This window comes from Talpa occidentalis, unplaced genomic scaffold, assembly GCF_014898055.3.
Source record: "Talpa occidentalis isolate TD23 unplaced genomic scaffold, MPIMG_talOcc4v2.1 talOcc4.496, whole genome shotgun sequence".
NCBI lineage: Eukaryota > Metazoa > Chordata > Mammalia > Eulipotyphla > Talpidae > Talpa > Talpa occidentalis.
In genome coordinates, this window is record NW_023604857.1 from 7,721 (window position 1) to 26,536 (window position 18,816).

At 39.8% G+C, this 18,816-nt stretch overlaps 1 protein-coding gene across 1 annotated transcript; it reads right to left on the minus strand.

The window, feature by feature from the left end:
• Positions 1-2,420: 2,420 nt before the first annotated feature.
• Positions 2,421-18,385, minus strand: LOC119258477 (arylsulfatase B-like; the record flags this gene model as incomplete). Its single annotated transcript, XM_037526788.2, has 3 exons — positions 2,421-2,705; positions 14,016-14,206; positions 18,199-18,385. Coding segments are annotated over 3 exons (645 nt in total), but the record flags the coding sequence as incomplete, so codon positions are not given.
• Between the last annotated feature and the right edge of the window lie 431 nt (positions 18,386-18,816).

Here is an 18,816-nt window from a genome sequence, read left to right on the forward strand (position 1 = left end):
ATAAGCATTCAATACTAGCACTGATCAAAGTACTTTACCAGGATGTTCAAAGTAAAGTAAAGTGAGAAAGACTCTCAGAATATGAGAGCTCCCATAAGGACTTATGTATAAAATGCCTCGCTCTTTCCTGAGGGATAAGAGTTTCAGGGAAAATGTTATCTTATAGTCAACTTTTTCGCAACAGGGGATATTTAGAAAATTTTTAGTCCTTACAGCACTAAAGCAATTGATCAAGGCTGCTCAGAGTAGATGTTACTCTGCCCTGCCTAAGATCTCAATAGATCAATAAAGCAGTACCATGGGAATAGCTCTGCTGGGACATGAAGTCCAATAAGAACATTCAGGTCTTCATCTCAGAGGCAGGATACTGCCTGCCTGATTGTGAGACCACCGGTAAATTACTTAATCTCTTTGTATTTCTTTTTCTCATAGCTATAAAATGGTATGATAATAGTGCCTACAAAATTAACAAAATTAATTCATGTAAAGCACTTAGAACTATGTACTGCACCTAGTAAGCATGTGATAAATACTAGATTAAAAATAAACTACTCCTAAAAGAAACCATGCCTAATTAAAAATAAAACTACTCCTAAAAGAAAGTACCTCATATAGTCACTTTACAGTAAAGCTCACTAGATGACAAGTCTTGAGTTTCTCATCATCTTAAGAGTTTCCAGTCAAATGTTTTTAAGTTTTATTCAAGAATCACTGGGGATTAGAAGAAGCCATCTTCATGAAAGACTGATGAAAACAAAGACAGTAATTAGACCATAGGAGGAAGAGAGACATGTTGGAAGTACAAGCAAACATACATATACATTTACATACATACACACACCTACATACATACTTGCACATATATAAAATTAATTACTACAGATCAGGCTCCAGAGAAGTAAATTACTATGCATAGAGTAAATACAGAACTTTACAGAGAAAGAATTATAAAATATAAGAAACAAGTCTTGATAATTGAAATTATTGCGGTTGCAATGAATTCAATTAAAAGGGTCACAAAATAATATTAAAGTAATTTCCCAAATAGTGGAAAAAATAAGGGAGGAAAGACCCTAAGGCAGTTAGAGGATTCTAATTCTAATTCTTTTGCTCTTTTTTAAAATTTTTAAAAAAGATTTTATTTATTTTTGCATGGAACTGGGGTACAGGTCAGAGGTGCAGGGGGTATAAGGACTCACCAGAGACAAGAGTGGGGAGCAGAGCAGGCAGATCTACTGAAATACACTGCTAGGGGGAGCCGGTGAGACAGAGATCTGCTGAGACATGTGGATCAGCAACCTGGCAGGGGATCAAATGCAGGCCCCAGGGGTGATAGTGCTGAGACTTAACCCCTAGGCCACCAGGGAGGCTCCTAATTCTCTTTCTTTTTTTTTTTAAACTTTTTTTTTTTTAAAGATTTATTTATTTATTTATACAAGCACTGGGTACAGTCAGAAGCGCGGGAGGGTGAGAGAATTCACCAGAGCCAGAGCAGGGAGCAGAGCAGGCAGAAGGACCGAAATACACTGCTGAGGGGAGCAGTGGGCGGCAGGAGAGGTCTGCGCGCCATGTGGGACCCTCCTCTGGTGGCCGGGGAGCAGCCGGGGATCGAACCTGCACGGCAGAGGCTGCGGGCAGCTTCGCAACCCAGCGCTCAACCACTGCGCCACCGGGGAGGCCTTAATACTCTTTCTTTGTAGATAGAATAGGACAAAGGTGTGATGGAGATCCAAACACTTGTGAAATAAATAAGAAAATTTTCTGTAAAAAAAAAAGATCTTCGTTTTCAGATAGAAAATGCTCTCAGAGTAATCCGCTTAATGAATAAACCAAGATCTACACTGAAAGTACATCAAAGGGAAACTTTAGAAAACTATGTCTGAACGGAGGAGGTAAATCACATAGATAATAGATGAGAAAGCAGAATGGCCCTGAGAAAATAAAAGCAGTTTTCAAAAATTTTCTTTTTTCTTCCTTGTTGTTTTTTCCATGATCAACATGTCTGACTTTTATTGTCAAAAAACAATCTTAATACAAAAAAAAAAAAATCTGTACAAAGAGATTCTAGTCTAAACTTAAATTGCCATTTCTTATCTGTCTTCTTAAAGTCACAATCTGTCTCTCTGCAAAGATACAGAGACCCCTCTGATCACAGAAGTCCTATTCAGTGAGAATGCCTGGGCTGCAGAGATTGCTGAGAACAAGTCACTCTAGGGATTCACTGCCAAGCTTACCTGCCTATAAATTTATTCAGGGAGCAAGTGCTTGTTTTCAAGCATATTCCCAGAATATTGTGACATCTGAAAGAATTGGGGAAGGCCCATAATTCTTTTCCCCTAGAAACATTTTTCTATCCATTATTATCATGTCTCCACTCTTGCAGTTAGCATTTATTTTAATAAGAAACAGCTAAATGCTCTAATTTGTCTTCATTCCATTTATCGAATACCATGTCTCAGGCTTTGCCAAAAGATGATTTTTCTATTGACAGACTCACCTGTGGAGAAGATGAACACTGTGTTGTTCCAGAGTCCATGGCTTTTTAAGGCTGCGGTGACATTTCCCACTGCTTCATCCATAAGGGACACCATTCCTGCATAGTAATGCCTGTTTTTATCTTGGATGAAGTCATATGGCTTCAGGTACTCCTCAGGGACCTGAAGGGGTTCATGGACAGACTGGAGAGCAAGGTAGAGAAACAGAGGCTGGAAAGAGAGTTTGCAATCAGTTAAGAGAGCATGGAAGTACTGAATATATAGAGATAAGTCCAGATGTATCAGTCAATAAAAGTAATATCAAGACAACCCATAGAATGGTTAGAAAATATTTGCAAATCATACATCTGATAATGGGCTTATATCCAGAATATATAAAGAACTCTTACAACTCAATAATAAAGGACAATTAATCCACTTACAAAACAAGCAAAGACTCAGACTATCTTTAGCTCACTAAAGAAAATATACAATAAGTCAAAAATCAAAAATGGTCAATAAGCGCATGAAATGATGCTCAACATCATTAGTCATTAGTGAAATGTAAATCAAAATGATGCTGAGATAGCACAATAACACTCACTAGGTAGTTATAATATAAAAACCAGAAAATAACAAATGAGTATGTAGAGAAATTGGAACACTCATTCATTGCTGGTGAGAACGGGAAGTGGTACAGCCAGTTTGAAAAACAACTTGGTAGCTTCTGAAATTATAAAATATAGTTACCATATAACCCAGCATTTCCATTTCTAGAGAAATGCAAGCATATATCCACATAAAAATTTGTTCATGGATGATAACAACAGCATTATTCAAAATAGTTCAAAAGTGAAAACGTCCAAAGTGCCTACCAATTGATGATTGGATGAAGAAAATATGGTACATTTTCAGCAATAAATGACTATAAAAGGAATATTGTACAGCAATAAAAAGGAACGAAATATTAACATATGATACAATACAGACAAACCTTAAAAAAAAACACTCTATGCTATAGGAGAGGAGTCAATCACAAAAGATGACATTTTATGATTCCACTTATATGAAATGTCCAGAGTAAGCAAATCTATGGAGATGGAAAGAAGATTAGTTGTTGCCTGGAGCTGTAGCAAGTTGGGGGAAAGGAATGACTAGAGAGTACTGATAAGGACAAAGTTTCTTTTTAAAGTGACAGCAATGTTTTAAATCTAGATTGCAGTGAACTTACCACTGAATTGTATGCTTTAAATGGGTGGATTTTATGGTATGAATTTTTATGTCACAAGAAAAATATTAAAATATAACAAAAGGAAAAAATAAATAAATAAAAGCCAGAATCCTAAAATGGCCTAGAAGGAACTGATGCAAAAGAATAATATCAATAATAGCAATCATATATTAAATGTTGTCTATGTGCTATATATACTCTGATATTGAGTATATAATAGAATATTTACTATCTCATTTAATACTCAAAACCACCCCCCTATGTTATATCCATTTTACAGGTAAACTTCCTGAGACTTAAAAAGGTTATATGAATTACTTAAATTCACATTAACTGCCGTGAAATTTCCTACTATAGAGCCTTCTATTACAGTGTGGATATGTACCAAAACATGTTTTAGCTGAAAAGTAATTTTCCCTCTTTAGGAGAAGGTTAGAGGGTTTTGATATTTTAATGAGAAAACAAGTGAATGCCATGCCTTATAGGAGTCTTTGATGTAAGACCAAACACAAAGTGCATTTAATTCCTGGAAACTAAGGAGTGTGATACATTACCCCAATGTAACATTAACATTTAACATTTAACATTAGTGGTATTCCAGGTCAGCCTCTCCTTTTTAGTGAGTCTTTCTGAAGGCATTCTCTTCATTGTGCTCCTACAGTATTCTTTAATGAGTTGACAACCCTCAAAAAGACAAAAACTGTTTCAACTCTAGAGTGAACATATAATTCTGTTAAAGTATTTGAGATATTTAAATATCATAAGTGACTAGAGAAGAGTTAGAGAACAGACAGGGCGCAGGAGGGCCTCATATTTCATCTTTGTTGATAACTGTTTTCAATTACATATTTTATATCTCTGTAATGGATGAAGGGATGTTAATATATGGAGCTCAAACAGATATCTAAAAGATGTAGTTCAGATCTTTAGAACTTAGAAACACTTTTTCTCAAAAATCAAAATGGTTTTTTTAAAAAAGCTGTCAAATATCAGAGCTATCACTTTAAAACTTATTTCTGTAAAGATGTGGGTGACGGAGTGAAAAATCATGATAATGTAGAACCTATGCTTCATTTGTACATTATTTCCACAGGGAGACATTCCAAATTCCAATTCCAAAAGACAATACTAAAAATTTTGACACCACTTTAGCTCTTCCTCCACTCCCCTTTAACATACACACTTTTTACTCCAGTCATACAACTCATATAGGAATTCTGTGTTCCTCCAGACTCTGAAGAGGGGTGACCTGCCATGGTGACAAGGAAGGACCCTGGGATGAGATGTTCTGAGGGGAAAGGATGAAGGTATAGGGGCTAGACAGTGCAGTGAGGGTCTCCAGCACGAGATTAAGCCAACTCCAGCCACCAGCCAAGGTCTGGGTGGGACTAGGATTAAAAATTGGAAGGGTGCAACAATTCACAGCCCACATGAAGTTTTAAAATAGAAAATATTAGGGCCTCCCTAGGGGTACAAGGGGTTAAGCACTGCACTGTGGGGCTGTTGGCAGCCTCTGCAGTGTGAGTTCAATCCCAGGCCTGGCCCGGGAGCTTCCCACATGGCGTGGTGGACCTCTCCTGGCTTGTCTGCTGCTCCCCTCAGCAGTGTGCTTCAGTTTGCCTGCCTGTTCTGCTCCCTGCTCTGCCTCTGGCCTGTACCCCTAGCTCTTGAATGCATAAATAAATAAATCTTAAAATAAATAAAATAGGAAATATCACATAAAAATATTCTTTGTTTTTAGTTCCTTGAAAAGTTAGAACCTCTAGCAACCCCATACCCATACTCCATCAGGTAACAAATGACTGCAGAAACAGAGACCCCCCTCCCAAGTGCACTCCAACTTGCCAGGCTCTCCACTATTCTACTTGAGTGGCTTCTTTCAGTCAGGTTAGCAGCCTGGTTCTGGTAAACATGAGAGGTGATGACGCTGGTCTGGATTCCCTACAGTGGTCGGGGTAGGAGAGTGAGAGAGGGAATTCAGCTGCGTCATCAGTGGCCACATGTCAACCCACAGGGTGAAGGAGAGACAGGGAAGGGGGCAGATAATTCCACGTCGGCAACTGATCCTTAGAGGCAATGGCCAAAGTAATGGTGGGGAAAAAGTCCTTATAACCACACCAGGGGAAATAATTATGACTCTGGGACCATCATTAAGGGGTCTTAGAAGTATTCAAGAAATCATTCTACTCACTTTGTTAAATAGCAAAATTACCTGAAAAATCTATCCCATCAGTATTCCTTAGTGATGAAAGACATGACCATCACTCTTGAGGGGTTAAAATCATAGAACTGCAGCAATTGTCCTGTTTTTTCCCAGTAATCAGGCAAAAAGGAAAAAGTGAAGCCCAGCCAAGCCACAGGTCATGAAAAGACCTCAAGCTGCCTACTGACCAGGACCTAATACTGTGTAAGTATAGATAAAGGCAGTCCTTGGTGGGTCTCCCTGGTGGCGCAGCCAGTTGAGCGCAGCGCTGTGAAGCTGTCTGCAACCTCTGCAGTGCGGGTTCGATCCAGGCCAGCCAGGGAGCTACCCACATGGCGCGGCAGACCTCTCCTGTCTCTCCTACTGCTCCCCTCAGCAGTGTATTTCAGTCAGTCTGCCTGTTCTGTTCCCTGCTCTGTCTCTGGTGGGTCCTCTCACCCTCCCGCACATCTGGCCTGTGCCCCAGTTCTTATATAAATAAATAAATCTTTAAAAAAAAAAAAGGTCAGTTCTTGGACCAAACGAGCTATATTCCTCACACCCCCTCCATTATCAGCAGTAGTCTAGAGGTATTTATGGAGGGGCAAACAGTCATACACACCTCCTATGGTACTGGGTCACTGGGACCAGACTGATGGGTAGTGCAGTCCTCTTAATGAAGTGAGGACCAATGCAACACATTTCAGAGTAGTTCCATCCAATATTGTAAAAGTAGTGTCAGCACTGACAAGGTGAACTTTATTCATGAGAGTGCTCACTCCCTAAGACAGCTAGATGGGAAACATTTCTACACAACTTTTAAATTGAAAAAAGAAAAACTGAGAGTCCTGTTCTTGGTATTTTATGCTGGCCCAATTTAAGGAACATTTAAGTAGGACTCTAGGGTTGTCCAAACACAGCTAGGACCCCTCAGTGAACAGCTGTAGCTAAATTCCCCACACCTATCATCCAGGACCCTAGCTCACTGTTAGACTAAAGCAAGCAACCTCCATCCTGGGGATGTGTTCATCATTACTATGCTATCTACTGACTTGAGTTTCAGTCCAATAACGCCTTTGCCCTTGCAGATTTGCAGGCCCAACCTGACCTTACTAACATCTTGATTCAAAACACTGGAGTCCTGGCATCAACTTTGATGTTTATGGGTTTATGCTGACTCTTGTTCTTTCTTGGGTCCAGATCCCTGCTCTGATCAAACCAGATACATTCAACTGACACCTTTTTAAAAAAAATTATTTTTAACTGAGGTAATCTGGGGTAACCCCTCTAGGTATTACCACCATAGTGTAACCACTACTAGCTCACCTATATTCCACTACCATATACCATTTTGCTTTCTTCCCTCTTTGTTTTTTCCCTCTCCCTACTCCCTTAGTGTTTCAGTTCTGTAGTCAGCCATCGAGGGTTAGCTTTTCAGCTTGTCTTTACCTGACTACTAATTTAGTCACTTTATATTCCACATATTAGTGACATCATCTGGTATTTATCCTTCTCCTTTGGATTTATTTCACTTAGGATGATCCTTCCAAGCTCCATCCATGTTGCTAAAAATGGCATGAGTATCTTTTTTCATTGCCGAATAGTATTCCATTGTGTATTATACATATCACATCTTCTTGATCCACTCATCTGTTCTGGGGTACATAGGTTGTTTCCACAGTTTAGCTAAAGTAAATAGCGCTTCAATAAACATCGGAGTGTAAGTTTCATTTCGAATTAGTGTTTTTGAATTTTGGGGGTAGATGCCTACGACTGGAATTACTGGGTTGAATGCAGATCCATGTTTAATGTTTTGAGACACTGCTACACGGCTTTCCATGAGGGTTGCACCAGGTTGCATTCCCACTAGCAGTGTAGGAGGATTCCCTTTTCTCCGCATCCTCACTAGCACTTGTTTCTGGTCTTTTCAATATGGGTCATTTTTACAGGTGTGAGATGGCAGCTCACTGTGGTTTTGATTTGCATCTTTTTTAAATAATAAGTGATTGTGAATATTTTTTCATCTGCCTGCTGGCTTATTAATATCTTCTTTGGAGAGTTGTCTGTTTAGTTCTTTTGCCCATTTTTGATTAGGAAATTTGTTTTGTTTCTGTAGAATTTATGAGTTCTTTGTAAATTTTTGATAGCAGTCCTTTGTCAGATGTATGGTGAGCAAATGTCTTCTTCTATTCAGTAGGATGTCTTCATTTTAGCCATGGTTTCTTTCACTGTACACAAGCTTTTTAGTTTGATGTAGTCTCATCAGCTGCCACCTTCATGGCAACCCTGACTCTAGGGTTTCAGGTTTCTTAGGAATATAAAACAGAGTTGGAGTTGTAAACCATGCCCAAATGTTTAAGTATTACGTAAAAGTATGGCATTATTACCGAAAGTTGTTAGTATACTAGTAAGATGCTCCTGAGTGTTTTTCCCCCTTTCTTAGTATATCATAGGAGATCTACAATAAGTACTCTTAAGTATCCTTGTAAGGCAGGACAGGGCACAAGGCAGGTTTTCTGATCCCATGCAGATCGGGTAAAGGAGAGTCAGAGTCTCAGTAGTTTTGCAGGTTTTTTTATTTGGGGTTCACCAGGCATATGGCAGGCAGGGGTGCTGGGGGGCCGGGAGGCTGGCAGGCCTCCCAGCCCCCAGCAAATCCTCACTCTATCTGGGCTCTCTGGTGATCTCGGCTTCTCTTTCGACTTCTGCTTCGGCTTCTGGCTGCTGCTGCTGCTGGTGCTGCTGCTGGTGCTGCTGGCGTCCCCCCGTGACGCCGCCCTTAAAAGCACAGTCTTAACTCAGCTGAATCCCATCTACCTATGCCCACACCCTATTCCAGGTGCCCGCCATCAGGCATGCATTCAGGACAAGGATCCATCATCTATCCTGATGGCGGGAGGGCAGAAAGCCTGATATTTTCTTTACCCTACAGTCCACCCCCTCAGGGTTTTCTGCCATACAGTCTATACACATATATACAATTTTCTAAGCAAACAATGCAGCCATAGCCCACAAAAAACAAATACATCAAATATAAAATACAATATAACAAAATACAACAGAACACAAATAAGTCCAGGAGGGCCCAACCTAGCGCAAAAGACAATTATTTGGTACCAGCAGATGAGCCACAAATCTGCTGCCGAAGGCACTGCTCATACGAGGGAGGGGAAATCACACACGGCATCTGCTATAACACACCAGGAGCCGTCAGGCTTCCTGGCCTTCTCTGGCTGTAGTCTCGGCTACAAGCACACACAGCATCCACCCCCAGGATGCACTAGCTCTGGGATTGGCAATTTTATTCTGTTGGGGGTAATCGCCAACCCTCAGGGTTTCTGTCTGCAGTCACTCCAACACTCGGCCTTCATGGCCACCCATGCGACTCACAGACCCCTGCTCTCAAGCCAACCCACTGCACAAGCACATGGGTTGGGGATCCAAACTTTGCATTTGGCTTGGGCTCCACCCCAAGCCACATTCCCCACCCGTCCCCAAGGACGGGCTCCTCAGCTCCTCACCCTCACTCAAGAATGAGCAGGGCATCACCATAGGTGATTTTACGAGACTCACAGGGCTTCAGCATACCCAGGCTGCTTAACAGCCGCTTTAGGGCTTCTCAACTTAGCATCAGTACCAGCTTTTGCCACCTTAGTTGGCTTTTTTCCTCCACCTGGCCACTGGGCATACACAGGCTGCTTTTGGCCATCTAGGCCCACTGGCCACCCCCAGATTCTCAAAAAATAAACATAACCTGCTAAGGTCCTCCGCCTTCTGGCGGGATTGTCAGTCCAAAATCATCAGTTCATCAGTCTATCAGTCCATTGGCCTCTCCCTGCTTCAGCAATGGCCTGCTGCCTCAGGGGTCATTGGCTGGTCCTTTACGGTGTCGTTGGCTGGTCCTATCCGGTGTCGTTGGCTGGTCCTTTCGGTGTCGTTGGCTGGTCCTTTCGGCGTCTCCTTCACGCCAGGTCTCATCCTGTAGCTCGTGGACGTATCCATCTTCTATACCGCCATGGTGCCTCCAGCGTCGTCACAGGCAAAGTCTGTTCTCCTTAGTCCCTCCAGGTCTTCGGAGGGCTCCAATACCCGTCTGCATGGATCTTGCCGACATACGCCAATTGTAAAGGCAGGACAGGGCACAAGGCAGGTTTTCTGATCCCATGCAGATCGGGTAAAGGAGGAGTCAGAGTCCTCAGTAGTTTTGCAGGTTTTTTATTTGGGGTTCACCAGGCATATGGCAGGCAGGGGTGCTGGGGGGCCGGGAGGCTGGCAGGCCTCCCAGCCCCCAGCAAATCCTCACTCTATCTGGGCTCTCTGGTGATCTCGGCTTCTCTTTCGACTTCTGCTTCGGCTTCTGGCTGCTGCTGCTGCTGGTGCTGCTGCTGGTGCTGCTGGCGTCCCCCGTGACGCCGCCTTAAAAGCACAGTCTTAACTCAGCTGAATCCCATCTACCTATGCCACACCTATTCCAGGTGCCCGCCATCAGGCATGCATTCAGGACAAAGGATCCATCATCTATCCTGATGGCGGGAGGGCAGAAAAGCCTGATATTTTCTTTACCCTACAATCCTCAATGCTAAGAAACCTAATTTCAGAGAGGTAGAAAGCCTTATTTTCATTTCTTCAGTATATTTTCCTAACTTAAAGTACAAATTTTAAAAAGTATCTTATATGTTTTAAATTATTATTCTATCTTTGACTTTTATAAAATTTTATCAGGGAAAATTAAGTCTAAAAATTCACATTTACTTTAAGAAGCTTCTAGCAGATTCAGTGTATGCAAAACATTTATTTTTATTCTGCAAAGTGTTGAGGGGGACTATTTTTAAATAAGACATTTTATGAATATGATACTCTCACACTTCAGTGTTAGTGCTAAGGGAATTAGCCTGTAGGAAAGAGAAAAGACATTCCTCAACACACAGCGCAGCAGTTATTAGCAGAATCTCCCTGAGTCCAGCACCAACTGTGTTTCTGTTACAAAATAGTTCCATCTGCTTTTGCCCCTCAAGTGCCCTTTTAAATAGGCACCTTATTAACTTAGCTGTGGATACTGCCAGGATATTTCTTGAATGATTAGCACAAGTTGCCTATGTTATAGTCTACATAGCACCTGAGAAATTAGCAAGGAATCATATTTAACACTGGGATAAAATGGTAATAACTGCAGCTCCCGGAACTATATGATGCATCGATTTATTGAGAACTGGATGTCTATGCTTGAAACTACTTTGAGAATGTTGGGGATGCTGGATAATGCTTCAGAATATTTCAGACACCTCCCACCTGACAATTTCAGAAATGCTGCCCATAAGCAGCACCTTACTAATAACTCCAGTTCAGATGGTGTGTGAGCTCTGGTGGCCTCCTTTTCCTCAGTTCCTGTGCTTTCCCCACCAACCAGTTAAGCAGCCCACCCACAAAGAACTGTTTCGCCCCAGCTGCTTCCTCTTATCCGCTTACTGTTATGGGCCCTGTGAGAGAATACTCTATTGTTCCATAATAGGAACTAATTTTTACTGTAGGCACATTACAGTCATTGCATGATTAAGTAATGTTATATTGTGAACCTGTTAAAAAAAAAGTCAGCTGGCCTCAGTTTTCCCCTTGTATTTGAGGGGAGTCAATAGTGACCACATATCAAAATCACTGGTGGGAGGTAGGGCAGAGGGGAATTAAATGCTAATGACAGGGTCCCACTCCAGACCAATAAATCACAAGATTTGGTAATGGGTGTTTCTTATAAGCGTCCCAGGTGATCCTAATATACTATGAAGATTGGAACCACCAAGCTGAATTACATGCTATGGCTTATAATCTTCGGTCTTGGATATTAGCTGTAAACTAGGGAGGTTTGTTAAATTACATCGAGCTCTGAAATCAAATAATGTGGGTTAAAATTCCCATTTTGACTCTTAATAGCTCTGTAACCTTGAACAAGTTACTTAACTTCTCTAAGCCAGTTTGCTTATCTGTAAATGGTGCCTACCGCAAAGGATGGGACAAGGAACGCAGTTCCCTTAAGACTTTATCTTGTTCTTTGAGGTTTTAGTTATATATATAAATGCCAAGTAATAGGAAAAAACTGAGGACTTAAGTCAATTACCTAGCAATTATCTTTCCAAGTATCTAAATATTGGTTTAAGTCTAAATTTCAAAATAGGCATAGGTTAATATATCTGAAAGAATGTTCCAATTTCTTCTGGTTACTCCAAAATGCAAATAGGTAAGAGTGATTAAAAAAAAAACCCCACATCAAAAAGGAGGAGCAGCCAGCTACTAGGTCTGAACAGGCACATAAACTGGACTCTACACTACGATCTGCACTAAAGACCTTTAGTAGCTGTCAAAGAGACAATGGGCAAGAAATTGGAAGAACCAGGCAACACCATACTTTCTGTAATTTGCTGTCAGTGTCCCACGTGAAGGACTAATTTCATGGGGGTGCTAATGAAGTTTTGAATGAAATCAAAGTTTAGTCCAACGTCTGACAGCACAAATATTTGACCCAATCTAAAAGGCATTTATAAGCTAAACCCAGAGATTATTTTAACTGAAATAACTAGTTTACAACATTGTATGTGATTCAGAGGCACAAAATCACACATCCTCAGAGGCATGTCCTCATACCACACCCACCACCAAGGCACCCATTGTTCTCCACCATAGTCCCTTGTGCACCCTTCTCACCCTTTTGCTCCCCACCCACCCTCCCACCCTATAGTCCAGTCAGTTTGCTAGGGCCTATTACTGGTTTGGTGTTATCTGATCTTTTATCAGTGACACCATTAAGTGTTTGTCTTTCTCTTTTGGATTTATTTCACTTTGCATTATCCTCCAGTTCCCCAGGTTGTTGCAAATGGCATGAGTTCATCTGTTTTTTTAATAGTTGAATAAGTATTCTAGTGTGTGCATGTACACGCATGTGTGTATGGACCACATTTTTCTAATGCAGACCTCTGTCTTTAAAAACCCAGAGAACTTAAACTTCCACTCATGAGATTAACTCTAGGTTCAGCAAAAATAGTCTTTAAGACTATTCAGACTCTTTTCTATTTTTACTTATAGATAAGTCAAAAATTTCAACATCTGACATATACAAATACAGTAACTTCAATGTGGCAAACGTGAAAAACATGCTCACCAGTGTGTCATGTTGATTGACTGGAAGACTCATTTAGACGTTCATTCTCTCCAAATTGATCTTAGATTCAATAAATTCTAAATCCAGTCAGGCACTTATTTTATTTTTGGTAGAAACTGACCAACTGAGGCTAAATTACCAAGGGATTGCAAAATATCTAGAATAGCCAAAATAATCTTGAAGGGAAAAAAACCAAGTTAGAGAATCACCCTGAACCTAAAGTTGTCAATCATTTAACAAAAAGTTTGTCATGAGAAAGTGTCATCTTACATATCAGCCTATTGTTTAAAGTCAATTTACTATTTGCAGAACATGCAGATAATACACCAATAAGATTACATTTGTATTAAAGTTCTTTAGATACAGGATTCAAGAATGGGGAGCATGGGCCTCCCCAGTGGCGCAGCGGTTGAGCGCTGGGTTGCGAAGCCTCTGCGGCCTCTGCGGCCTCTGCGGCGCCGGTTCGATCCCCGGCTGCTCCCCAGACACCGCAGGAGGGTCCCACATGGCGCACAGACCTCTCCTGCCGCCCACTGCTCCCCTCAGCAGTGTATTTCGGTCCTTCTGCCTGCTCTGCTCCCCGCTCTGGCTCTGGTGAATTCTCTCACCCTCCCGCACTTCTGACTGTACCCAGTGCATGTATAAACAAACAAACAAACAAATAAATAAAAATTCATGCCTCTTTTAAAAAAAAAAAAAAAGAATGGGGAGCACTTGCATGCAAATCACCCTTTAAGAATTTCTCTAAAATGCCAACATATGGATTTCCCCACACCTACTGAATCCAATGCTTAGAACTATGCTCCAGGAATTTCTATTTTAAAAAGCTTCCAGGCATACATTGATGTATTCTAAAATTTGGAAACCACTCTCCTAGAATGCATTACATTTTTTCCTGAACAAGAGTGATCTTTCCTATATTCATGTGAAGAGATGCTATCTTAACACAATTTTGATATCAATGAAGAGGGTAAGACTTACCTTTTCTTGTGGATGGTTAGCTATGAGGTCTGTAGCCCTTTTGGTAAATATGTTTGTTGAATACATATTTTTATATCCTGTTGCTACTTCTTCACCCTCTCGAAAATCAAGAGCACATCGAGTAACATTCAGAGCATTGATTAATGTACAGCGCTCGTGGGAATAGTAATCTTCACTACCCAGGAGATAGCCTACAAGAATGGGAGATGAAAGTAGTCAGCATCACAAACAACTTGCTAAACAAACTAATGTTTCAGCATTTAATTGCCTAATGCAATTGATCACCCGTGACAAGGCTAATCAAATGACAAGGTTAATCAGAACAGCATCTTAACATCTCTATACTTGATAGCAGAAGGCATTAAAAGGTAACTGGATAAAAATTCAAATCCATTCCTCTCTCAAGTCTTTAGAACATAAGGCTCTATCATGTAACTCTCAAAGTGGGTGATTTCAAATAATATGATTTAAAAATAACAGTTCAAATTTAGTAAAGGTGATAATATTTTAATCTTTTAAATCTATCTAGTGGCTAAAATAGCATATGGCTAATGTGATATTTGAAGTTGTTACTCTGAGATGATCACATAAATGAACTCAGGATTCAAAACAGTGTTGATATTGACCTTGGGAGACTGGCTTCAAGGTTATTTATGGAAGCAGCTCCAGAAGGAATCATCTGTAGTCAGATGCTGACACCCACTGGTGAAAGACACAAACATTTACAAAGAGAGGATCTCTAGGCAACTAAACAGAGCCAAAGATGGAAATGATGTGCAGCACTGTAATTAGATTTTTCTACCTACGGTGACCTTATTTTCACTCTATATTTAAATGGCATCAACTGCTTATCAACCACAATTTGGACTTTAAAATGAAAGGAATAGTTGCTTCTGCACATGCTCTATATTTTCCTAAAATATTAAAGTAAAGTAAGCTGTGCTGCATATTATGATTCCATTTATATGAAATGTCCAGAATAAGCAAATACATAAGGACAAAAAATAGCTTTGTGGTTGCATAGATCTGGCCAAGTTGGTGGGAAAGGGAGAGACTGCTAATGGGGTTTCTTTTGAGGACAAAGGAATGTTCTACAATTAAACTGGGATGGTAGTCACCCTGTGAATTTGTTTAAAATCACTGAATAGGATACTTTAATTGGGAGAACTATATGGTATGTGAATTATCTTAATAAAGCTGTTAAAAAGAAATAGCTCTGATGGAATTTAATCTATCTTCTGCTTGTTAACCTCAAAATGAGGATGATAAAGCATCTGAGATTGCTCCAGGACAATCTTGACAACAAACTCCTTGGAGGAGGAGGCTTCAAAGCATAAAAGAGGCATTTCAAACAAAATGCATATTCAACCCAATGCATAATTTGTTCCCAAGTGAAAAAGAAAAAAAAAAAAAAAGGATAAAACAGGCCTAGTTCTTTCCACAGGACTTAACTTTCCCTATGAAAACTCTCACACAACTTTTATAACAAGTTAATTTCCTCCTTTTCCATGATCCAGCAAATTTAAGGTCCTGAAAACAGTGGATACCTTGATATGAAGATAAGTTTTTAAGAGACAATTTTTTCTCTTATGTATAAAACAAAAAGGGAAAGCCAATGTGTTGGTAATTAGTAGTGACAGAGAAAGAAAAGTATACATAAAAATCATCTCAGCCTGTTAAAGGGGTGAGGACACTCGGTTATTATTTGGGTTTTTAATAAGTAGGTATTAGAGATTAAGGAAATTACTTCAGGCTCTTTATCCAAAATTGTTTTCTATCATTTGGGAGAATATATTCATAGGATACACTTGGTTAAAAGATGTATGAACTATAAATAGTAATAAGATATTACAAATAGGAAGAGTTAAGAATTATTTATTCACATACTTTGCCAAATTTGTACCAAGCTACCACATGACAGTCATATGGCACTTTTCTTAACACAGTGATTCACAAATGAATGTCTATGCGGAACCTAAAGAAGATGACAGCCTATGTTTTTCCAGAAAAAAATGAGGAAATAATTTTTAAGCAGTCAAATTTTGACTTCTTTATTTAACAGCTTTACTGAGACATAATTTATATACCTTACAAGTTACCCATTTAAAGTGCACAATTTAGGGACTTGAACGTATTCACAGAGTTTACAATTAGCCTCACTATCTCTGACTTCTTTGGAATAGAACATCCGAATCATACCAATGACAACAGCTGCATGGCCATTTTATTTTCTTTGTCTCCAAATGTCCATTCCCTGAATATGGGGTGCTTTCACTGAACTCCTATTAGACTTTTTAATACTATTAGAAGGGTATCATTTCTACTTTCTGTCCAACTGAATTTTATATAACTTGGCTTTTAATAAAAATTTTAAACAGGGCCTCCCCAATGGCACGGTGCCACCATCGCAGCCTCTGCAGCGCTGGTTTGATTCCCAGCCTGCCAGGGACATTCCCACACTCCTGTCTCGCCTGCCGTGCCCCTCAGCGGTATATTTCAGTCATCTCGGTTGTCTGCCTGTTCTGCTCCCCGCTCTGTCTCTGGTGAATCTTCTCGCCCTCCCACGCCTTTGGCCTGTACCCTAGCTCTTGTATAAAAATAAATAAATCTTAAAAAAATTTTTTAAATAGCTATAGTCTTCTTCTTCCCAGAGTATAAGCAGTGACCCACATTTTAGCACAGACATGATTGAAAATTGTCAAAGGTTGCTTTTTCCTCTAGAATTTCCAAGTTGACAAAGAGGACCTGTATACAAGCCTGATTTTTATCAGCTACTTGAAGACACTGAGGATATACCCGGGTTCATTAAGAAAGAATACCATGACTAATTAGCAGTGTCTACAGGAGGACCCAAATGGTGTCATGTCTGATGTCCTTGTATCTTGATCTTAACCCTGCATCCAACAAGCACAATAGAAATGTGTTTTTCCACTGCACTGTTTTGGGCACCATATAATCATTTTTACCAAATGCACTTTGGTGTTTAGGCCCTAACTTGAATAAAAGGGAATGACTTGAGAAACATCCATGAGAAAATCACTTTATTACTGAAATGATGTATTTGAGGCTGCTGTCCACCTTACCTTCTCATAAAGAAGAAATTTCACTTATGTTTAAGAGCCAGAAAAAATGTTTTACTCTTCCTGAACATCTGGTTTCCATTTATCTTATAAATAATGTGATTCTTACAGCCGTTTCCTTTTTTTCCCCCTTTGGACATAGGAAATCTCGAATCTCAGAGTTGAATTCAAAGCTTGCCAAGAGCCAGACAGGTTTTTGTAATTCAATAGCTTGAAACTATTTCATCTTTTTCTATTTACCACTATTGTTTATTCTATTTATTTTAAAACTTTTTATGCTCAGTGTGTGTTCCTTTTTGGATATGGCAGGTTGTAAATAAATAGACAAATGAGAGGTAAGTAGGTAGCTAAATAGCTAGACAGAAAGATAGCTCAATATGAAAAGAACTTGACAGAAAGACATACAGCCACTGACAAGATACATAGGTTAAGACATGATTTATAACAGATATAAAGAGGGCACTAAACAAACTTTAGTTTTCACATTTATTTTTATAGAGCTATCAACCCATAAAACACTTCCTTATTTCTTATTATGCTTCCTATTGCCACTTGTTATTAATCCTTCCATTCTATTTTTTTATTTACTTTCTCCAATCTCCTGATTTCAAAAGCATATTACACAGAAGGTGGGAGGGGGAGATGGAAGGATGCTAATGGAAAAGTATTTTCTCCACCATCTCCAGGGGGGAAAAAAACAACCTTTAAACAAATTCCATGGGAAGAAAAAATATTCTGAATCTCTGTGATGGAAATATTCTTGTATTGGATTTGGCCTAAAAAACAAAATCAATCTGTACCCCTTTCAGTAATAAGGCTCTCTGAGAACACAATGGTCTCAGATGTGGAGGTAGCAAACTCTTCACAGGCTCCAATATGGCATTCGGTACCCTGACCAAGGTAACTGCTGCCTGGGAGCTCCTGCCACCTGGGGTGAGGAGCCACATTTATGGAGGGGGCATAAGAAAGCCTCCCCTCCGTGGTGTTAACCGATTCACTCTGTGTTCATGTTGCCAGACATTTCATTTGATTACACTTGGGTGTGTTTTATGAGATGGCTACAGTTAGCCTGGTTGTTAAAGAAACATGTGCATTTCCATTACCAAAGTAGGTATCAAATCCTCTGCGGGTTGGAAGGCATTCTTTCCGATACATTCCCAGGTGCCATTTTCCGACCATATGGGTAATGTAGCCTGCTTCTTTTAGAAGCTGGGGCAGGAGTTTTTCATCCAGAGGAACGCAGCTGGGCTGACAAGGCCAGATTATTTGGTGCTGTAAACCCGTGTGGATCTTAAAGAAATAAACATAAAATTATAGATTAATAAACTGAAACATTCCCAGCAAACAGATAAAATGACTGCCTAATTTATTAAACATATCTATAGACCTGGATGTTTAACTCTATTTCCATACTGGTTTAAGGATATTTCTGAAAGGTACTTTATTCACTTATTCAAATAAGGTAATGAGTATAATCAGGAGTGGGAGGGAGGAAGGAATAAACACTCTTAATAACTGCTAGATATTTTCAATAAATTAAACATATATTAAAGTGATATTAGAAATTATTAAGTACTTACTTCCCACCTCAAAAAGGCAGCCATAATACGAGATGTGGATTTATCAAGGAAAAGCATTCAATTTCTGTGACATGAAAAGTAGGTGTTTGATGAGGAGGACTGTCTAAAATCTTTCAAGACTGTGATTTTTTTTATGGGTTA